At 46.5% G+C, this 24145-nt stretch overlaps 1 protein-coding gene across 6 annotated transcripts in view; it reads left to right on the top strand.

The window, feature by feature from the left end:
* CCM2 (CCM2 scaffold protein) overlaps positions 1–24145 on the top strand; it is a 29696-nt gene that overhangs the window by 1153 nt on the left and 4398 nt on the right. The window contains exons 2-7 of one of the 6 annotated variants that reach the window (XM_040431428.1): positions 437–734; positions 21903–22079; positions 22243–22326; positions 22686–22869; positions 22945–23081; positions 23163–23298. In XM_040431428.1, coding sequence (XP_040287362.1) covers positions 705–734; positions 21903–22079; positions 22243–22326; positions 22686–22869; positions 22945–23081; positions 23163–23298 — 748 coding nt within the window. In that variant the 5' untranslated portion in view covers positions 437–704. Of the gene's footprint in view, positions 1–436; positions 735–16776; positions 16878–20164; positions 20229–21899; positions 22080–22242; positions 22327–22685; positions 22870–22944; positions 23082–23162; positions 23299–24145 lie in introns of those variants that run through there. The other 5 variants (XM_040431427.1, XM_040431432.1, XM_040431431.1 and 2 more) reach the window with 5 other exon arrangements.

Raw genomic sequence — 24145 nt, 5'->3', positions numbered from 1 at the left:
TCCTGTCACCAGTGTGTCTCACTCTTATCTGTCCCCTCCTCCTATCACCAGTGTGTCTCACTATTATCTGTCCCCTCCTGTCACCAGTGTGTCTCACTATTATCTGTCCCCTCCTCCTATCACCAGTGTGTCTCACTATTATCTGCCCCTCCTATCACCAGTGTGTGTCACTATTATCTGTCCCCTCCTCCTATCACCAGTGTGTCTCACTCTTATCTGTCCCCTCCTCCTGTCACCAGTGTGTCTCACTATTATCTGTCCCCTCCTCCTATCACCAGTGTGTCTCACTATTATCTGTCCCCTCCTGTCACCAGTGTGTCTCACTATTATCTGTCCCCTCCTCCTATCACCAGTGTGTCTCACTATTGTCTGTCCTCTTCTCTCGCTCTTTGGTTTTCTCCCTCGCCCCCAGTGACGTCCATGTTTTCTGTTCCAGATGCGGGTCACACGTGGATGCTGTCACTAGTTTCCAGTTCCACGGCTCCAGTCATCTTGCTCCTACGAGTCTGCCTCCCCCACATCCTGCTGGGCGGCCGCTCCCACCAGACGGCTCCATATTTTCACAGTCCTTCACCTGTGGCTGCTGGGCTGCAGGCATGTCATTGACCTCCCCATCACGGGCGACAGCGACACCACCCCCCACCTCTGCCCGCTCGTCATCTGCCGCCCAGGACCGCAGGAGGAGGAGACTCTGCAGGTGAGAGATGGAAGATGACAGCAAGAAGGGGAAAAAGGTAAGCGGGGGTCTGCGCCTCAGGCTGCAGTATGTGGAGAGTAAGCTCTTGGGCTCGTCTTCTGTAATATAAGTTACACGTATTTGTAGACACGAGGTAATTGTCAGCTTTATTTTCAGAGGATTGGGACCACCGTTCGTATTGCAGTTGTGGGGAGTTATAATGCTGTACATTTACTCCAGTCACATCCAGAGCAGCCTTCAAAGTTTTGTTGCTTTCTTGATGCCTGTTAGGTGGAATGTCCTCATGACGTCTTCCTGCTGGTTTCTAACTGCAGAATAGTGAGTGCAGGTCTGGAGTATAATACAGGATGTAACTCAGGATCAGTACAGGATAAGTAATGTATGTACACAGTGACTGCACCAGCAGAATAGTGAGTGCAGCTCTGGAGTATAATACAGGATGTAACTCAGGATCGGTACAGGATAAGTAATGTATGTACATAGTGACTGCACCAGCAGAATAGTGAGTGCAGCTCTGGAGTATAATACAGTATGTAACTCAGGATCAGTACAGGATAAGTAATGTATGTACACAGTGACTGCACCAGCAGAATAGTGAGTGCAGCTCTGGAGTATAATACAGGATGTAACTCAGGATCAGTACAGGATAAGTAATGTATGTACACAGTAACTGCACCAGCAGAATAGTGAGTGCAGCTCTGGAGTATAATACAGGATATAGTACAGGATAAGTAATATATGTACACAGTGACTGCACCAGCAGAATAGTGAGTGCAGCTCTGGAGTATAATACAGGATGTAACTCAGGATCAGTACAGGATAAGTAATGTATGTACACAGTGACTGCACCAGCAGAATAGTGAGTGCAGCTCTGGAGTATAATACAGGATGTAACTCAGGATCAGTACAGGATAAGTAATGTAGGTACACAGTGACTGCACCAGCAGAATAGTGAGTGCAGCTCTGGAGTATAATACAGGATGTAACTCAGGATCAGTACAGGATAAGTAATGCATGTACACAGTGACTGCACCAGCAGAATAGTGAGTGCAGCTCTGGAGTATAATACAGGATGTAACTCAGGATCAGTACAGGATAAGTAATGTATGTACACAGTGAGTGCACCAGCAGAATAGTGAGTGCAGCTCTGGAGTGTAATACAGGATGTAACTCAGGATCAGTACAGGATAAGTAATGTATGTACACAGTGACTGCACCAGCAGAATAGTGAGTGCAGCTCTGGAGTATAATACAGGATGTAACTCAGGATCAGTACAGGATAAGTAATGTATGTACACAGTGACTGCACCAGCAGAATAGTGAGTGCAGCTCTGGAGTATAATACAGGATGTAACTCAGGATCAGTACAGGATAAGTAATGTATGTGCACAGTGTCTGCACCAGCAGAATAGTGAGTGCAGCTCTGCAGTATAATACAGGATGTAACTCAGGGTCAGTACAGGATAAGTAATGTATGTACACAGTGACTGCACCAGCAGAATAGTGAGTGCAGCTCTGGAGTATAATACAGGATGTAACTGAGGATCAGTACAGGATAAGTAATGTATGTACACAGTGACTGCACCAGCAGAATAGTGAGTGCAGCTCTGGAGTATAATACAGGATGTAACTGAGGATCAGTACAGGATAAGTAATGTATGTACACAGTGACTGCACCTGCAGAATAGTGAGTGCAGCTCTGGAGTATAATACAGGATGTAACTGAGGATCAGTACAGGATAAGTAATGTATGTACACAGTGACTGCACCAGCAGAATAGTGAGTGCAGCTCTGGAGTATAATACAGGATGTAACTCAGGATCAGTACAGGATAAGTAATGTATGTACACAGTGACTGCACCAGCAGAATAGTGAGTGCAGCTCTGGAGTATAATACAGGATGTAACTCAGGATCAGTACAGGAGAAGTAATGTATGTACACAGTGACTGCACCGGCAGAATAGTGAGTGCAGCTCTGGAGTATAATACAGGATGTAACTCAGGATCAGTACAGGAGAAGTAATGTATGTACACAGTGACTGCACCGGCAGAATAGTGAGTGTCCTCGCTGTATCAGACGTTATTAATGTGGTTTGCTGGTAGAATTGTGTAAATGGCGCCTGGACTTTGTATTTTCCGGGGGACATGCTGTATGCGGTGCCTGTTTAGTTGGAGGCTGCCCTCTCCTCTCCCCCTTATAACCCCACACGTCGGACCCGTCTCCCTGCGGCCTGTGAACTGCAGGAGTCTGACACTTTCTAATAGACTCGTAATCACTTTTGCCAGTAGACATCGAAATCTACGCATCCTATAATTTACACCAATTTCTGCATTAAATTTTAAGTAAATATCCCTCCGTTTTCAAGATCTGTACTTGATGTCAGTGAATGGAAACATTCTTGCGTACATTCAGAGCCCCAAATGTTTTCTAACCTGCTGAGGGTTTGGTACAGTTGTATCCAGTCTAGACGAGCACTGATCTCTCTCCAGTCTCAAAGATTTCTTATAATGTTTCAGTGCAGGTAAAATGTATCTGTGACTGTAACAAATCCTCAGCTGTGCGAAGTGTTAGATAAGCAGCTTCTCATTATTTACATAGGGCTGGAATGACGTGACTAGGACCCTGTGGTTCATGTCTGCGTTGTGTGGCACGTGCAATGCTGCACCTGCTGGTAACAACGTCCTATCCACCCCGGACCGCCCAGCAGCGGTGGGTGACTTCATACCCTGCACAGGTACCAATCTGGTCCCCTGTAGTCTCTTAACCAATAGCCCCTCAGTATAATGCACTGAAGAGGGTTTTCAAGTAGGGGAGCGTCTCTCTGCAGAGACCCTCAGCACTTACTTAGAAAAGAACCCCCCTTAAAAGAGTATCTGGATGGACAGACAGGGCCAAACTGATGAAGGTTGTGTGAAGAAGGACCACCTTTATCTGTGCAGTCATATTCTTGTTGTCCACCAGGTGGAGCCAGAGCTCACGTTTCTTTTCTCGGCAGATCTGTAGGGAATTCTACAGGGGAGTGATTATAATGTATGATGTGTGTAAATCAGGGACGGACTGGCCATAGACCCTACAGGGAAGTTTTTAACGTCTCACCCACTTGTGACATCACCTCAAAAGTAACAGGTCAGCCGGTGTCATAGGGACAGATCTGCTGACAGATCGGCTTTAATTTCCTGACTGTGTGAATGACATTCCCTTCTCCAGCTTCTTTCCAAAATGACACTTGAAGACTATTCCTGACCTTGAGGCTCCATTCACACGTCCGTAGAATGGGTCTGTATCCGTTCCGCAAATTGCGGAACGGGTGCGGACCCATTCATTCCCTTTAGGGCAGGAATGGATGCGGACATGTGCTGTCCGCATCGGCATTTCCGGAGCCACGCCCCCGATCTTCCGATCTGCGTCTCCGGAAAAAAATAGAAGATGTCCTATTCTTGTCCGCAATTGCCGACAAGAATAGGCAGTTCTATGGTGATGACGGCCGGGTGTATTGCGGATCCGCAATACACTACGGATGTGTGAATGGACCCTAATTCTGACCAGAGGTTGACTTGTAAAGCCTCAAGTCGCTCCTGACATTGCTGAATTCATTTATGCATTACTTATGGCTTCTGTGCCACTGGGCTGCAGTATAAAGCATGTGGGATAAACAGATTACCAGCTTTGGAGAACAGTGTTCAGTTCAGCCCTTTCTTGGGGTGGCACCAGTGCGACTGATACATCCCGGTATTTGCCCTGTACTTAGTCAGCCAACATGTCCAAAAGGTGAGATCAGAAAGACGCCAGTGACCGACCGCACAGGACATAATGAATCCGTACCACCCGGTCTGACCGAACTAAGGACCCTGGGATTTTCCATTTTTGCATTTTTTTTTTCGCCTTCCCATAGTCCTAACTTTTTTATTTTTCCATTCGCATAGCCTTATGAGGGCTTATTTTTTGCAGGACAAGTTGCAAGTTGTACTTTCTAATGGCACCATTTACGGTTGCATACCATGTAGTAGGGAGCGGGGAAAAAATTCCAAATGGGGTAGAATTGGGAAAAGACGCAATTCTGATAAAGGTTTTTATATATTTCAAATTGGCTGTTTTAATTTTTTTCCCCTACTACACCATTTGCTGTATGCCATTAATATTGTTATATTTTAATAGTATGGGCATTTTCGCATGTGGCGATGCCCATGATGTTTATTTTTTTTATTAGTTAAGTATTTTTATTTTAAGGAAAGGGGGGTGATTTTGAACTTCGGTAGATAAAAGCAAAGTGAACCCTTTATTCACCCACTTTTTTTAAGTCCCCTTCGGTGACAATAACTGGCAATCATTAGATTGCCCATAGTATTCAGTGATGGCTAAATAGCCATCAATGAAGACTTCATTTGCACTATATCAATACAAGGCTGCCACCTAGTGGCCTGTATTGATATATACATCTAATTGACTGCAGCCGGCCTGAGGCTTCGGTCAATTAGATCGTGGTAACAGGTCCCCCGATCTCAGCCGGGGAACGCTGTTACCGGACCGGAAGCGCGCAGATGCCGTGGTCACATTTGACCACGGCATCTGAAAGGTAAGAAGTATGCGATCAGCCTTACGCTGATCGCATACATGTGCCGCGGGTCTCTGCTATTTAAAAATAGCAGAGACCCCGCAGCTTAGGGATCGGACCCATGGCGTACAGCTACATCATGGGTCCTTTAAAGGGTTAACAGTAAATCAACACCAATGAAATATTTTGCTCCTAATCAGTCACTGCTGTGTGTGAATAAACTCAGACACCACCCCAAAAAAACGGAAAACGCACAGCAACGTAATATATAAAATTATGGTTCAATCTCTTTTTTATTAAATCCTGTTCATCATCCAATAAACACGGGCGGAGGCGACCTCGGCTCTATAACAGTGGAGAGGAGGGAATAGCCCGGTCATACACCAATGTAATGGAGAGGACGTCACCTAGGCACATGAGGAAGAATGTGGAGGGAACGAGTCAACCTAGAGGACATCCTACCGTGAGGTAAGTATCCTCTGAATTATGCAGCATGGAGACAAAGACCAGCTAGGAAGGAGTTGAAAGGCATGACATGGACTGACATAGAAGGGGAGGGAGAGGTAAGAGTATATAAGGTCAGGGGAATATATGGAGACACATCGGCCATTATATTGACCATTTAGAAGGCTTACGAGGACGTAACGCTAGGGGTCAACCAGGTCGAGAATTGTGCGGATTTACGGAATAGAAACCAAGGCATTTGTGCAAAAGCAGATCCCATACCTCTATCTTCTGCTCCCAGTTCCTCCATGCCAGCTAGGCCGTCCAGAGCCCGTACCCAGCTTATTGTAACGCACCTAGTTGATCAGTTAGGATCTCAACTGCGGAAGCAATGGACATCCACTATTATCCCACCGCCCTTGTTTTTGGCTGTGGGATTCGCGGTTACTCAGTATGTACCCCAGGCGTCTCTCTCAGTCTTGGGCGGAGAGTTTGGGGTAACAAAATCATTTACCGCTATCCATCTAAATAGTTATTGCTGGAAGGAAAATCCCCCAGTATTACAGGAGTCACAAGTTAGTATCAGCTAGTGCACAGTTCAGAGTTAGTATGTAGTATGCCCTCAGTTTAGTGTATAGTATGCCATAGGTTCAGAGTTAGTATAGCATGTCCTCAGTTTAGTATATAATATGCAGCAGGTTCAGAGTTAGTATGTAGTATGCCCTCAGTTTAGTCTATAGTATGCCATAGGTTCAGAGTTAGTATAGCATGTCCTCAGTTTAGTATATAATATGCAGTAGGTTCAGAGTTAGTATAGCATGTCCTCAGTTTAGTATATAATATGCAGCAGGTTCAGAGTTAGTATAGCATGTCCTCAGTTTAGTATATAATAAGCAGCAGGTTCAGAGTTAGTATAGCATGTCCTCAGTTTAGTATATAATATGCAGCAGGTTCAGAGTTAGTATAGCATGTCCTCAGTTTAGTATATAATATGCAGCAGGTTCAGAGTTAGTATAGCATGTCCTCAGTTTAGTATATAATATGCAGCAGGTTCAGAGTTAGTATAGCATGCCCTCAGTTTAGTATATAATATGCAGCAGGTTCAGAGTTAGTATAGCATGTCCTCAGTTTAGTATATAATATGCAGCAGGTTCAGAGTTAGTATAGCATGCCCTCAGTTTAGTATATAATATGCAGCAGGTTCAGAGTTAGTATAGCATGTCCTCAGTTTAGTATATAATAAGCAGCAGGTTCAGAGTTAATATAGCATGTCCTCAGTTTAGTATATAATATGCAGCAGGTTCAGAGTTAGTATAGCATGTCCTCAGTTTAGTATATAATATGCAGTAGGTTCAGAGTTAGTATAGCATGTCCTCAGTTTAGTATATAATATGCAGCAGGTTCAGAGTTGGTATAGCATGTCCTCAGTTTAGTATATCATATGCAGCAGGTTCAGAGTTAGTATAGCATGTCCTCAGTTTAGTATATAATATGCAGTAGGTTCAGAGTTAGTATAGCATGTCCTCGGTTTAGTATATAATATGCAGCAGGTTCAGAGTTGGTATAGCATGTCCTCAGTTTAGTATATAATATGCAGCAGGTTCAGAGTTAGTATAGCATGCCCTCAGTTTAGTATATAATATGCAGTAGGTTCAGAGTTAGTATAGCATGACCTCAGTTTAGTATATAATATGCAGCAGGTTCAGAGTTGGTATAGCATGCCCTCAGTTTAGTATATAATATGCAGTAGGTTCAGAGTTAGTATAGCATGTCCTCGGTTTAGTATATAATATGCAGCAGGTTCAGAGTTAGTATAGCATGTCCTCGGTTTAGTATATAATATGCAGCAGGTTCAGAGTTAGTATAGCATGTCCTCGGTTTAGTATATAATATGCAGCAGGTTCAGAGTTAGTATAGCATGCCCTCAGTTTAGTATATAATATGCAGCAGGTTCAGAGTTAGTATAGCATGTCCTCAGTTTAGTATATAATATGCAGTAGGTTCAGAGTTAGTATAGCATGTCCTCAGTTTAGTATATAATATGCAGCAGGTTCAGAGTTAGTATAGCATGTCCTCGGTTTAGTATATAATATGCAGCAGGTTCAGAGTTAGTATAGCATGTCCTCAGTTTAGTATATAATATGCAGCAGGTTCAGAGTTAGTATAGCATGTCCTCGGTTTAGTATATAATATGCAGCAGGTTCAGAGTTAGTATAGCATGTCCTCGGTTTAGTATATAATATGCAGCAGGTTCAGAGTTAGTATAGCATGTCCTCAGTTTAGTATATAATATGCAGCAGGTTCAGAGTTAGTATAGCATGTCCTCAGTTTAGTATATAATATGCAGCAGGTTCAGAGTTAGTATAGCATGTCCTCAGTTTAGTATATAATATGCAGCAGGTTCAGAGTTAGTATAGCATGTCCTCAGTTTAGTATATAATATGCAGCAGGTTCAGAGTTTGTAAAGCATGTCCCGAGTTCAGAGTTGGTTTGGGAATATCGCCTCACACCAGCAGGAACCACCCCACTCAGAGTTCCAGGACCATAATCAGAGCAGGTAACAGGCATATACTTGCGGTTAGTTGGTCCTGGCTAGGAAGCCAGCAGTGGGGAAGCCAGTGGCAAGAAGGTAGGTTTCCTTCACAATGTTGTTAGGGATCCAGGTCTGGATATGTGGACAGAGTCCTCAGATGCAGTGGAGCTAGCAGGGTGCGCACTCCATTAGTGGAACACCCTGCTTAGCACCTGTCTTCTATTTAAGGCCCGGAGGTAAGTGGGCGGAGTCACAGGGAGCCGCTGCGATCCAGGCTGTACTGTTACACTTATCTTCTGGAGCTTCTCAGTCGACCTCCATCTACGAGGTATAATCGGCCTCATCGCTAATACAAAGAGCCTAAGTGGGCCTTTCTTGACCTGTTGTAGCCCGTAGTAGGGCTATCATAGGTGAGGGAAGTACATTAGTCCGGTAAAGGGAGTTGTATAAGGCGAAAACGTCCTGCCGCAGGTGTATGACTCCTGGGCATTCCCACCATATGCGTAACATGGAGCTTATACTGGCTGAGCATGGCCAACCTGTATCCGGCACTGAGGGATAATACTGGTGGAGCTTTACCGGGGTCCTGTACCACCTTATAGTTGAGTTCCTGTAATCTGCATGGCGTTGATGTTTTGTGGGTACATGATAAGGGCCTCCTCCGTGGTCCTCTGGTAAAGTGACACCTAGTTCTTCCCAAGCACACCTAAACTGAGGAGCATTTGCCGGGGCGTTGGCTGCTTCGTCCCCGAACTCTCCGGTGATTGGCATCTTATGTATGAGTGAAATAGCGCGTCCAGGCGCTGCGTCTGCTGCACACAAGTTTATGAAGTTGGGCTGTAGCTGCGGCCGAGGTGCCAGGGATCTGTGGAAGTAATGAAACCAGCGTCCACCAGGGTGTGGGAAGAGATGCAATATATCACTGAGAGGGCGCAGGTCTTCATCACTATATATTTCCCCAATTTTAAGTAAATTTTCACTTGTGGACTGAAAAGTGGGAAGGGATTTAAGGCCCGGGGGTAAGGTTGGGTGGTCTGCTGTGATTGTAAGAGGACCCGGTACAGTGACTAGGCCGAGCGTGGTGGCAGACTTACTCCACAAGTATTCGTGGCGAGGTCTGGAGCTGAGTTATCTGACTTTGTGTACTAGTGGGGAGCCGAAAAATTCCCGAGGCTGGAGGTGGTGCTAAATTGTGTTCTATTTCCACCCACAATTTCGTAGAGCGATTATGTACCAGATCAAGTACACAGTTTGCGATAACTGCCCTGGGATATGTGAGGAAATTAGGGAGACCCACTCCCCCGTGGCTCCTGGGGAGCGTTAGTAATCTATAAGTCTCGCCCCCTTGGCCTTTCCAAATAAACTGTGAGGTCAATCTCTTAAGGCCCGTCTGGAATAAGTGTAGGAGTCTTACCGAACCAGGAGGGTTGGAGAGATGACCGTTTCTGCAGGTCTAGCTCCACAGATCCCAACAGGAGTTTATAATTAAAGGGGTTGTTCGGGTTCAGAGCTGAACCCGGACATACCCTTATTTTCACCCAGGCAGCCCCCCTAATGTTGGCATTGGAGCATCTCCTGCTGCGATGCGCTCCCTTGCCCTGCGCTAGATCGCGCAGGGCACGGGCTCTTTTGTTTACAATAACACACTGCCGGGCGGAGACTTCCGCCCGGCAGTGTGTTCGGTGACGTCACCGGCTCTGATGGGCGGGCTTTAGCGCTGCCCTAGCCATTTTACTGGCTAGGGCAGCGCTAAAGCCCGCCCATCAGTGCCGGTGACATCACTGGGCTTTCTGGGAGCCCCATGGAGAGCCCTGGTTCATCACCGGAACTCCTAAAAATGCCTTTGCCCTGCGCGATTTAGCGCAGGGCAAAAGTGAGCATTGGAGCATGAACTGCTCCAATGCTCAAGTAAGGGGGGCTGCCGGGGTGAAAATGGAGGGATGTCCGGGTTCAGCTCTGAACCCGGACAACCCCTTTAAGGTTAAAAAGATGGGATGAGTTTGAAGGTAAGTGAATTCCTAGGTGTTTAATGGATTGTGATGCCCAGTTGAATGTGAACGAATTTTGACCTTGGGTGACTCCCCGGCCTGGTAAGGTGATGTTTAATATCTCAGACTTTTGAAAATTAACTTTAAAATTGCTGAGGCGCCCAAATACCTCAAATTCTTTAAGGACCGAGGGAAGACCTAACCTGGGGGAGGACAGGTAAATGAGGAGATCGTCTGCGAATAATGATAGTTTGCGCTCTTTCTTTCCTATTCGTATCCCTTTAATGGATTGGTTGTTCCGGAGCGCATTTGCTAAAGATTCCATAACCAATATATACAGGAATGGAGACAGGGGACATCCTTGACGTGTCCCATTCCGTATTGATAAGGGGTCGGAGAGTGTGCCATTAACTCGGAGATGAATAGAGCGCCAGGATCCTATGTATCATTTTGGAGCCTAACCCTATAAGGGCCAGCGTCTTCTCTAGGAAGCGCCAATTGACTCTTTCGAATGCTTTTTCCGCATCGACGGTGAGTAAGCATAGGTTGTTTTTTCCAATAATCGTGCTCTTGCTATTAGTCCTATGGATTTCAGAGTATTGTCACGAGCCTCCCTACCCGGGACAAAGCCCACCTGTTCTCCATGTCTGCGTCCAGGGATGTGAGGTTGTAGTCGTAAGGCTATACGTTTGGCTTATATCTTCAGGTCTACGTTAAGTAGAGAAATTGGCCTATAGTTGGCGCACAAAGAGGTATCCTTGCCCGGCCTAGGGATGACCGTTCTGTGGGCTTGAAAGGCTTGGTTCGGGAAGGGGCAATCTCTTGAAATAAAGTTAAATGCCCTCAAGATGATTGGAGCCAATTCTTCTCTAAACTGCTTGTAAAAGCGTGGGGTCAGGCCCTGGACTTTTCCAGTTTTTTAGGACTTTAACCGCGCTCAGGAGCTCAAAGGAGGAGAAGTCATCTTCTAGGTCAGATGACGAGACATCCGACATACGTGTGGGGCCAAACTGGCCTAAATATTGTTGGTTGTCTTCAGGGGTGGGATTAGAGTTGGGTTCCCTGCCAGCATCAATGTCATAGAGTTTGGTGTAATATGTCTGTATCTCCGAGGTTATCTCTGAGGGAGAATAAACCAGTCCTCTGGAGATGGTGTCTATAGGTGGACCATGTGTTAAGGGCATTCTGGGATGCAGTGCTCTTGACCGCTATCTACCGCACTTATCTCCGTATTCAAAGAAACCATGTTTGATTTTTGTTTTTGGTCTAGTATCTGCAGTATTTGTTGGCGTATCGAGGAAATCTCTGCTTGAAGCTGATCAGTAGGAGATACCTTATTAGAGGTTTCCTTATGGTCTGCAAGGAGGGATGTTGGTTTGTGTGATCGCTCTACTTTGAGTCTGGTTCCATGAGACCGGAATAAACCCCTAATGACACATTTGAGGGCTTCCCATCTCACTGGTGCTGCAGTGGTGTCAGATGGAGCGTATTGAAGTCTGAGATAGCTGTCCGTATTTCTGATGCACAGGCTAGGGCGTTTAATAGGTTAGGTGAGATAATAGACCGTATACACGGCGAATGATCAGACCATATACAAATGTCCACTGAACACCGGGGATTTGTATCTAGTAGTTTCTGGGAAATAAAAAGGTGATCGAGTCTGCCATAGCTATTATGGGCCTGTGAGTGGAAACTATAATCCCTAGCACCTGGGCGCAGCAGCCGCCAAAGGTCAATCGGCCTGAGCGCTGAGACATCAGCTTTGAACCTTTTTAGGGACACCGAAGAAATGGAGGACTTAACAGTCGAGGAGTCAATGGTTGGGTCCATCACCATGTTAAAGTCTCCACCTGGAATAACGGGAGAGCCATCTTCGAATCGAGGCGGTCTCTTGATGATTTTAGAACCACAAGGTCGTCTGTCCCTGGTTGGGAAAATAAACCTTAGCAACTGTAATGGTAGCGTGCTTGAGAAATAGAATCCGACCTCTAGGGTCTATGTCTGAGGACAAGACCGAAGGGCAGACATTTTTATGGAGCGCTATGGACACAACTCCTGCCTTTTTGGGGCTATGAAACCCGGTCTTGTAGCATCTTCTCCGGCACTGATGAGGCCTTCAAATGGGTTTCTTGGATCATGACTAGCCTAACTTTTTTTTCTTGTGAAACCAGTATAGTACCTGGCTACGTTTCTCGAGTTTGTTGAAGCCCCTAGCCTTATAAGTGCAGAGAGGCGCCATCATGGTGGGTGGATATATGGCCAGTTTGGCTTATTGGTCTTATCTCCTATCCAAGCCAAGAACAAAACAGGAGGAAAGAACACAAGGCGGGGGAGACACAAGTCGGAGTGAAAGTATGAAAGTTCAGATGAAGTATTAGGACAAGGGGAGCTAAGTAAGTCGGCTCGGGACACAAAACTACTAATCAGAATCAGCACTAAGTGCGGTAATCCCAATGTGGGGTGGGAGAGGTCAAGGTCTGGACAGCATTAATTCTATCTGCATAATGTGAAGTCTAACAGGACAATTATCTGGATTATAACGGGTTACAGATTACAGTGGCTAGCCTCAAATACAACAACTTCTAACCGTTATAGGAGAACTTTAGCTCTGAGGAAGTGAAACCAACGCGAATGGAGCCAGTCTAATAAGTTAGCCTTCAGATGTGCCCTCACGGCGTCTTGAGGAGCTCTGGCGCTTGGCTGACGGTGGCTGCCATCTGTCACGGTGCGGGACGGCTTGGATCGTACAGGAGATCTACGGGTGGCAGGTCGAGTGTTTCCAGTATGATTTACACACTGCTGTTTTCCCATCCTTCCTGGCAATCAGTTGGAAAGGCTATCCCCACCTGTAGACAATGGAGTCATCTCTGAGATTTACCAGAAGGGGCTTTAAGGCCTTGCGTATCCTTAAAGTACGTCTGGCGAGATCAGGTAATATGAGGAGGTCCTTATTTCCAGAGGTCGGCGACTCAGAGTTTCTTGGCTTCCTTGTAAACATGAACCCGACATATAATGTCCCGTGGTCTGGAAGGGTCACCACGAGCTCTACGAATCCTGTCTATTTCAGTGGGCTTGCCTGTGTCTCTAGGCCTGCGCTCATGGGTCCAGGTATTGTGGTCTGTCAGGGTGCTGGAGCGCCCGGGTTCTGTGTATGTGCAGGTGCAGGACCGTCTGTCCCGCGCTCGTTCTCCCCCAACACGGCCTCCGTTCTGGCTTCGGCCCTATCTGCTGGCTGACCGGAGGAGCCGAAGAAGCAGGAGATCCCTCTCGTCCCACGGTCCGCTGGTGCAGGGGTTGCTGCGTGTTTTCCGTTTTTCTGGGGTTATATCACTGATTAAGGGTCCATTCACACGTCCGCAATTTCGTTCCGCATTTTGCGGAACGGAATTGCGGACCCATTCGGATCCGCACTTCCACCCATGCGGATCCGCACTTCCGGGTCCGCAATTCCGATCCCGAAAAATATAGAACATGTCCTATTCTTGTCCGCTATTGCGGACAAGATTAGGCATTTTCTATTAAGTGCCGGCGATGTGCGGTCCGCAAAATGCGGAACGTACATCGCCGATGTCCGTGTTTTGTGGATCCGCAAAACACACACACGGACGTGTGAATGGACCCTAACAGTAGCCACACCTCAGGCTTGTCGGACGGGCCTCTCTCTGTATAATATAATCCATCCGTAAGACGCCGCTCTTCGGATTCCTGCACCTCCCCCGCCCCGGGCGACATGGTGTTTATTCAGAGCAGGTGAGGAGCGCTCCGTCCTGGAAACTCTCCGAGTCCTGCACAGTCTCAGGCCTGTCAGTTGATCTGCGTTTCCAGCACCGCTGCCAAAACATTCAAAACAGGAAAGCAGAACATACCGGAGATCTCCTGCCTTACCTTGTGTGCCCCCTATGGGTGTGCAGCCCCCGGACCACAGCGCAGCCGCAGACACCGGGACCGTGTGGTATAATCGCAGCAGCCAGGAACACGACACGTGGCCTACATAATGCGCCAAGTACCAGCGGGGGAAGGGAAGCGACAACTGCACTGAGCAGAGTTTTGTGTCTCAAATGTGATTGTCAGTATGAAAGACGATTTGGACATAGACAGAAAAAACTAGGCTGGAGAAGGTGACTGTACCGATAACTGTAATACCGCCTTATATGAGTATTACAGTACCCGCCATCTGCAGGAATATCCGGTGCATTAATCGTCACACCCGCACTGTCCTCGCATTGTGTTCTCTCCTTGTTCCCCCATAATGAGAAGGTGAGAAATCTTTACTGAGAGGAAAACTAACATCTCACATGAACAGAAGTCTTCAGCCCCTTTACTTAGGACTCAGCTGAGGACCCTCTGGCAGTGATGCCAGCCTCCAGCCTTCTTGGAGATGATGCCACAAGGTTTACTCCCGGATTTGGGGATTTTCTGCAGATCCTCTCCAGCTCTGTCAGGTTGGACGGGGGCCGTCGGTGGACGGCCATTTTCAGGTCTTTCCAGAAATGTTCCATTTGGTTCAGGGCTCTGGCGGAGCCCCTCAAGGACATTCAGGGTTGTCCCTAAGGCTACTTTCACACTTGCGTTCACATCTGCACAGACGGATCCGCACCTATAATGCAAACGCTTGTATCCGTTCAGAACGGATCAGTTTGCATTAACATGAAGAATAAAGAAATTATGATAATGCAAACGTATCCGTTTTAACTTACATTGAAAGTCAATGGGAGGCGGATCCGTTTTCAATTGCACCATATTGTGTCAGTAAAAACGGATCCGTCCCTATTGACTTACATTGTAAGTCAGGACATATCCGTTTGGCTCAGTTTCGTCAGACGGACATCAAAACGCTGCAGGCAGCCTCTAGAGCGGAATGGAGGCTGAACGGAGGCAAACTGATGCATCCTGAACGGATCCTTATCCATTCAGAATGCATCGGGGCTGAACTGATCCATTTTGGGGCCGATTGTAAGAGCCTTGAAACGGATCTCACAGGTGGACCCAGAAACGGCAGTGTGAAAGTAGCCTAAGCCGCTCCTGTGTTGTCTTGGCTGTGTGCTTAGCAGTATTATAACTACTATAATACTGCTCCTATATACAGGAATATAACTACTATAATACTGCTCCTATGTACAAGAATATAACTACTATAATACTGCCTCCTATATACAGGAATATAACTACTATAATACTGCTCCTATGTACAAGAATATAACTACTATAATACTGCTCCTATGTACAGGAATATAACTGCTATAATACTGCTCCTATGTATAAGAATATAACTACTATAATACTGCCTCCTATGTACAAGAATATAACTACTATAATACTGCTCCTATGTACAAGTATATAACTACGATAATACTGCTCCTATGTACAAGACTATAACTACTATAATACTCCCTCCTATGTACAGGAATATAACTACTATAATACTGCTCCTATGTACAAGAATATAACTACTCTAATACTGCTCCTATGTACAAGAATATAACTACTATAATACTGCTCCTATGTACAGGAATATAACTGCTATAATACTGCTCCTATGTATAAGAATATAACTACTATAATACTGCCTCCTATGTACAAGAATATAACTACTATAATACTGCTCCTATGTACAAGTATATAACTACGATAATACTGCTCCTATGTACAAGACTATAACTACTATAATACTCCCTCCTATGTACAGGAATATAACTACTATAATACTGCTCCTATGTACAAGAATATAACTACTCTAATACTGCCTCCTATGTACAAGAATATAACTACGATAATACTGCTCCTATGTACAAGACTATAACTACTATAATACTCCCTCCTATGTACAGGAATATAACTACTATAATACTGCTCCTATGTACAAGAATATAACTACTATAATACTGCCTCCTATGTACAAGAATATAACTACTATAATACTGCCTCCTATGTACAAGAATATAACTACTATAATACTGCCTCCTATGTACAGGAATATAACTACTATAATACTGCTCCTATGTACAAGAATATAACTACTATAATACTGCCTCCTATGTACAGGAATATAACTACTATAATACTGCTCCTATGTACAAGAATATAACTACTATAATACTGCCTCCTATGTACAAGAATATAACTATTATAATACTGCCTCCTATGTACAAGAATATAACTACTATAATACTGCTCTTATGTACAGGAATATAACTACTATAATACTGCTCCTATGTACAGGAATATAACTACTATAATACTGCCTCCTATATACAAGAATATAACTACTATAATACTGCTCCTATGTACAAGAATATAACTACTATAATACTGCTCCTATGTACAAGAATATAACTACTATAATACTGCTTCCTATGTACAGAAGTATATCCTCTGACATTTCTTGTCAGTGGGTTGTGTTATTTTTGCAGTCCTTACTACATTTCCCATACTGTGGTGGTATGGGGCTTCCTCCTCCCTCCGTCCTGTGTATGGCGGTTTTTCTCTGGGGGAAGCTGTTGTCCTCGGTGCCGTCAGTTCCTGGGAATTGTCCTTTCCTCCGGTCTCAGAGGTGTGGCGCCTCCTCCCTGTGTATAAGAGCGCAGGCTATATTTATCGTGCACACAATGGATACCGCCGGCCTCCGCAGCTTCATCTGAGGGCTCTCCGCTCCTCGTGCCATGGTACGTCCGTCACCCACGTCCTGGGGTTGCTGTTTTTGTTTCCACACGTTTTTGGTTTACACTGGATGTGGGTGACAACCACTGATGGCTGTCAGTAAAGTGCTCATACAGGTTGTCAGGCAGCATTTGAAACAACAATGCATATTATGTCCGCCTGTGTCCTACCTCTTTGTCTGTATGTGTGTCAGTATTGACTGTAGTTCTTTCATTCTATTCATGATCCTATTGGCAGAGGATAAGCCAAGCTGTTTACAGTATGATTAGAAATAAGCTAATGCGACTTGCGGAATAAAAAAAATCAGTATTGGCTGATACATGTTACCTGCACTGATACATTGCAACGAACATTCACCAGGCTGCTGACATGTTTACCCCATGGGATTGTCTAGGCAGGATACAGTCGGAGCAATTTCTCTTCTGTGATATTTACTGGATCAGATATGCACAGAGATCTGAATCAACCGCGTGCACGGAACAGGCAGGTGAGCCTATGTAGCATTAATCGTAGAGCAAAGTTCCAGCACTCACGTTTTCTTGGTAGCTAAAATCTTCGAACTTTGTTCGAAACGCGTCAATGTTGCTACACTAGTGAGTGCATGTCCTGTATATTATTTTCTACTGCCTGAATAAAGACGAGGATTTTAGCTACCAAGAAAACGTGAGTGCTGGAACTTTGTTCTATCATTAATTTACTGGATCAGAACTGTTTTCATATTTCCATTCACTGACAGGAAGCAGAAAGTTAATCCATGTGAAATTTGCAGTTGAACATCATCACACATGGAGTGTATGTGAATGCTGTGGGCCCCAGCATATCCCAGTCTACATTCACTAGTATGGGGAGCTCACTGCCTTCAGATTTATACAGCTCCTGTTGAGTTCTATACTGGCGCTATAATCTGTATGTAGTGAGCTCCCTCTAGTGGTGGCTGTATAATCTGATGTAGTGAGCTCCCTCTAGTGGTGGCTGTATAATCTGTATGTAGTGAGCTCCCTCTAGTGGTGGCTGTATAATCTGTATGTAGTGAGCTCCCTCTAGTGGTGGCTGTATAATCTGTATGTAGTGAGCTCCCTCTAGTGGTGGCTGTATAATCTGTATGTAGTAGAGCTCCCTCTAGTGGTGGCTGTATAATCTGTATGTAGTGAGCTCCCTCTAGTGGTGGCTGTATAATCTGTATGTAGTGAGCTCCCTCTAGTGGTTGCTGTATAATCTGTATGTAGTGAGCTCCCTCTAGTGGTTGCTGTATAATCTGTATGTAGTGAGCTCCCTCTAGTGGTGCCTGTATAATCTGTATCTAGTGAGCTCCCTCTACTGGTGGCTGTATAATCTGTATGTAGTGAGCTCCCTCTAGTGGTGCCTGTATAATCTGTATCTAGTGAGCTCCCTCTAGTGGTGGCTGTATAATCTGTATGTAGTGAGCTCCCTCTAGTGGTGGCTGTATAATCTGTATGTAGTGAGCTCCCTCTAGTGTATAATCTGTATGTGGTGGCGGTATAATCTGTATGTAGTGATCTCCCTCTAGTGGTGGCTGTATAATCTGTATGTAGTGAGCTCCCTCTAGTGGTGGCTGTATAATCTGTATGTAGTGAGCTCCCTCTAGTGGTGGCTGTATAATCTGTATGTAGTGAGCTCCCTCTAGTGGTGGCTGTATAATCTGTATATAGTGAGCTCCCTCTAGTGGTGGCTGTATAATCTGTATGTAGTGAGCTCCCTCTAGTGGTGGCTGTATAATCTGTATGTAGTGAGCTCCCTCTAGTGGTGCCTGTATAATCTGTATGTAGTGAGCTCCCTCTAGTGGTGGCTGTATAATCTGTATGTAGTGAGCTCCCTCTAGTGTATAATCTGTATGTTGTGGCGGTATAATCTGTATGTAGTGAGCTCCCTCTAGTGGTGGATGTATAATCTGTATGTAGTGAGCTCCCTCTATGTAGTGAGCTCCCTCTAGTGGTGGCTGTATAATCTGTATGTAGTGAGCTCCCTCTAGTGGTGGATGTATAATCTGTATGTAGTGAGCTCCCTCTATGTAGTGAGCTCCCTCTAGTGGTGGCTGTATAATCTGTATGTAGTGAGCTCCCTCTAGTGGTGGATGTATAATCTGTATGTAGTGAACTCCCTCTAGTGGTGGCTGTATAATCTGTATGTAGTAAGCTCCCTCTAGTGGTGGCTGTATAATCTGTATGTAGTGAGCTCCCTCTATGTAGTGAGCTCCCTCTAGTGGTGGCTGTATAATCTGTATGTAGTGAGCTCCCTCTAGTGGTGGCTGTATATTCTGTATGTAGTGAGCTCCCTCTAGTGGTGGCTTTATAATCTGTATGTAGTGAGCTCTCCCTAGTGGTGGCTGTATAATCTGTATGTAGTGAGCTCCCTCTAGTGGTGGCTGTATAATCTGTATGTAGTGAGCTCCCTCTAGTGGTGACTGTATATTCTGTATGTAGTGAGCTCCCTCTAGTGGTGGCTGTATATTCTGTATGTAGTGAGCTCCCTCTAGTGGTGGCTGTATAATCTGTATGTAGTGAGCTCCCTCTAGTGGTGACTGTATAATCTGTATGTAGTGAGCTCCCTCTAGTGGTGGCTGTATATTATGTATGTAGTGAGCTCCCTCTGTGGTGGCTGTATTTTTGTATGTAGTGAGCTCCCTCTAGTGGTGAATGTATAATCTGTTGGTGGGGATTGTATTTACCTGTTGTCCACCGCAGGGTTCTGGCTCTGCAGCTCCCGTCTCTCTCGTCATTAGAATCCTGTCACTGGATCACATGCTGCACACGGGACAGGTCACAGGCTGCGGTCAGTGATGGTTGCAGCGGTCACGTGTTCCCGTCTACAGATTGTTGATGATGAGAGAGAAGGGAGCTTGCAGAGACGGAGGGGACCAGGTAGATACGATCGCCACCCATGGTCTGGCACTCTCGGTCTGAAAAAAACTTTGGATCACCCCTTTAATGCGGACTTCCTTAAGCCACTGAGCTCTGTACAGATATATTATGAAATGAATTGTGGGTAGAAGGGCCCCTATTGTAAGGCCTGTGGGGCCCATGAAATCTGTCAATACCTCTGCTGACAGATTGCTGCCGTCTTCAGTTAGAGTTGCTCTCAATTTAATTCTGAGGACGCTTGCTCAGTACATTGTAACTGGAGACGAGGCTTCCCGGTGCCTCGCGCCTCCGCCACCCTGCACCTGGCGGCCTCCTCTTACACCAGATGCTGCATTGTGCTGTTTGGCAGGAAGCTGTGGTCCCTGCTCCTTCCTCATCAGTGACTGGCGTGCGAAGAGTGCAAGTGTCGGGGCCCGATGTGAGATTTCATGCAGACGCGTGTAGTCACCGGCTACATGTATACAGATGGAGGGAGAGGTAGGAGGAAGGGAAGGCGGAGGGGAGCGGTTGGGGATTGGCGCCCTCAATAGATCTCAGCTAGAAATGGTCACAATATTCCTTAAAACTGGATGTTTAGTTAACGAAGTACGGGTGCCTGTTACTTTCCATTCTTATGCTTGGCTGCTTGATTCATGAATCAAACTCCAAAGTGCAGTGAGGACTGACACTGAGCAGGAGCAAGGGCAAATGATATATCTATGGCTGACAACCCTTATTCATACTGTAATGGAGGGGATACTTGGTTGTCACCCAGATAACGGAGAAACCTCTAAATTGGGTATTTAAAGAAACATAGCACAAGGACTGATATATTTATAGTGTGCTTTTTGGGGGAGGGAGGGGTCCCTACTTCCTTGTTTGTGTTGTCACCTGGTTGTGCAGAAGGATTGGTGGATGAGGCGTTGTGCGTGTTTCGCCAGATTGTGGGTTCATAGCTGCATCCTCCTCCTCCTCACCAGTGCAACGCCCAGTTCCCTGTTACTTAAACTGGTAGTCTTCTGCAGGTGCTGGTCACAAATCATGGTCCGAAATGTTATCAAAAGATGCAGACCTAAAATTAAGGGTCTTTACCATTTCCAGAAATCTAATTACTACTACAGCCTGAGATGAGGACTGAATCACTGAGACAGTAGAGATATTAATGATGTCGTTAGGCAACACTTCCCTAGCAAACAGTCTGTCTCAGATTTCTGGTTTATTCAGGCAGTGCTGACGTCAGGCTTCTCTGTTCCTGAGCCGTAGTAATCAGATTTTTCATGACTTCTTCAGGCAGTGCGGACGTCGGGCTTCTCTCTTCCCGGGGCGTAGTAATCAGATTTTTCATGACTTCTTCAGGCAGTGCGGACGTCAGACTTCTCTCTTCTCGGGCCGTAGTAATCAGATTTTTCATGACTTCTTCAGGCAGTGCGGACGTCAGGCTTCTCTGTTCCTGAGCCGTAGTAATCAGATTTTTCATGACTTCTTCAGGCAGTGCGGACGTCAGGCTTTTCTGTTCCTGAGCCGTAGTAATCAGATTTTTCATGACTTCTTCAGGCAGTGCGGACGTCAGGCTTCTCTGTTCCCGAGCCGTAGTAATCAGATTTTCCATGACTTCTTCAGGCAGTGCGGACGTCGGGCTTCTCTGTTCCCGAGCCGTAGTAATCAGATTTTCCATGACTTCTTCAGGCAGTGCTGACACCAGGCTTCTCTGTTCCCGAGCTGTAGTAATCAGATTTTTCATGACTTCTTCAGGCAGTGCGGACGTCGGGCTTCTCTGTTCCCGAGCCGTAGTAATCAGATTTTCCATGACTTCTTCAGGCAGTGCTGACACCAGGCTTCTCTGTTCCCGAGCTGTAGTAATCAGATTTTTCATGACTTCTTCAGGCAGTGCTGACGTCAGGCTTCTCTGTTCCTGAGCCGTAGTAATCAGATTTTTCATGACTTCTTCAGGCAGTGCGGACGTCAGACTTCTCTGTTCCTGAGCCGTAGTAATCAGATTTTCCATGACTTCTTCAGGCAGTGCGGACGTCGGGCTTCTCTGTTCCCGAGCCGTAGTAATCAGATTTTCCATGACTTCTTCAGGCAGTGCTGACGTCAGGCTTCTCTGTTCCCGAGCCGTAGTAATCAGATTTTTCATGATTTGACCTCTCGTCTCATCCTCTCTCCCAGCAGCCTGGAATTGTGTCTCCATTCAAACGTGTGTTTCTGAAGGGAGAGAAGAGCCGGGACAAGAAGGCTCAGGAGAAGGTGACGGAGCGGAGGCCCCTGCACACCGTGTCCGTGTCACAGGCGGAGCATCGCGTGGAGCCGGACGTGCTGCTCAACGATTACATAGAGAAAGAAGTCAAGGTGAGAGGAGTGGGTGAGGGCATACAAGGGCCGCTGTAAACCTGATGATCCGGGTCACGTACCAGTAGGGGACAGTGTATGTGGCGAAAAAGGTTGACGTGAACTCTGACTGTTGTGACTGTGACGAGTCACCAGGGGGCGATCTAATGTGTCTCTTCTCCAGTATTTAGGGCAGTTGACCTCAATCCCCGGATACCTCAACCCTTCCAGCCGCACAGAAATTTTACAACTTCTTGACAATGCAAAGGTGAGTGACACACCTTATTGAACCATATATCCTACTGCTCCAACAGCTTATGCTCTTTCCCCCACCATACTTTACACTGCAAATCGTCTTGTTCTGATTGGCTGCAGTGTATAAACACAAGCTGAGCAGGAAGTCAGGGCGTAGAGAGATGATTACATTACAGTGTGGACTGAAGGTTATAAACGCACAGACTGAGGGGAGGGACCTCTACAAGGGGTGGGGGCTTTGGTAAGGGGGATCGGGAGGAATCACCCCCCAGCCATATACAGTGACGTGCGCTGCAGTGCATTGTGGGGGATGTAGCTCATACCAGATTATTGCACTCTCCCAGTCTTCACATTATTGTCTTGGTTGCTCAGCGCCTGCACCAGCTTCCTGCGCAGCTCACCCAGGAGCACGACGCGGTCATCAGCCTGTCCGCCTATAACGTCAAGGTGGTGTGGCGGGACGGCGAGGACATAATACTGCGAGTCCCCATCCATGACATCGCCGCCGTCTCCTACATCCGGGACGACTGCCTGCACCTGGTGCTCCTCAAAACAGGTACGAGACGCAGGCGATTCCTGTAATCCGCCATCTGATAATCCAGAAAGTCTGATTTGCGTTTCTGATCTGCAGCCCAGGACCCCGGCATCTCTCCCAGCCAGAGCCTGTCCGCCGAGAGCGCCAAAGCACTGACCTCTGGATCCCTGTCGGAGTGCGGGACGGGCCCCGTGGAGTCCTGCTGCCTGGTCATCCTGGCCACAGAGAGTAAAGTAAAGACTTCCGCCAACGCACTGACCCCCGTTCCGCACGGCGAGCTGTCACTTACATTCATGTCTTCTTCCTCCCGCCAGGCGGCTGCGGAGGAGCTGTGCTCCCTGCTCGGACAGGTCTTTCAGATCGTGTACACAGAGTCCACCATCGACTTCTTGGACAGGGCCATATTCGATGGGGCGTCCACCCCCACCCGCCACCTGTCACTACACAGTGGTACGTGAAACCTGCATATAGGGAGGACCTATCAGCAGGATCAACCCTATTAAACCAGGCACGTTTCTTATGTAAATCGGTTGTGTTTATTATTATTATTATTATGCACATTAGGTGTTCGGTGCACCAAGAGACAGGCCTGAGCCCCTATGAGCACCTTAGCTCACCCCCTTGAATGATAGGCGAGGAGATTGCGCAGTACGCCGTCTCCGGCAGATGACTACTGCATGTGCACCAATACTGTAAGTCCTGGAGCAGGAACAGGATTTCAGGCCTAGACAAGTGAGGCTGTCAATCAAAGGGAGGAGGAAGTGGCAACCGAGACACCGCATCTGAGCTACGGTGCACCGAGTGTCTGCCCCTTAGTGCACTGAGCACCTAATTTGCATGATGACTGTAATTGCACATGAACAGTGCAACTGATTTACATGAGAAACGTTTGCTTTCCCTCCGCAGGGCCAACCCTACCACAGCTGTTGCCCCTTTTAATAGGGTTGATCCTGCTGACACGCTGTTTTAAAGGGATTGTCTGGGATTTTAATATTGAGGCCGCAGTGAGAGCTACATTCAAGTGAATCTACATGTAGTACCACTGACAACCACTATAGGATAGATGGCGCTGTGCCTGGTGGTGAAGATGCTGTGGCGTTTATCTGACGGCTGAGACCCCCCCCCACCCCCTCGTGGCGTATCCTAAGGATTAGTGAAAATCCCGCACAACCCCTTTAAGACCGGTCAGAAGGTGCTATGGTAAATCTGAGGGGCTGTCCCTGCGGCTTCTCCTACACGTTGCGTCCTATCTGGGGTCCAGTCAGAAGAATGGCAGGTGCAGTCCTATGTAAATAAG

Source organism: Bufo bufo, chromosome 5 (assembly GCF_905171765.1).
Source record: "Bufo bufo chromosome 5, aBufBuf1.1, whole genome shotgun sequence".
NCBI lineage: Eukaryota > Metazoa > Chordata > Amphibia > Anura > Bufonidae > Bufo > Bufo bufo.
Note: the sequence above shows the minus strand (reverse complement) of the source record. Positions and strands in the feature narration are given on the sequence as shown.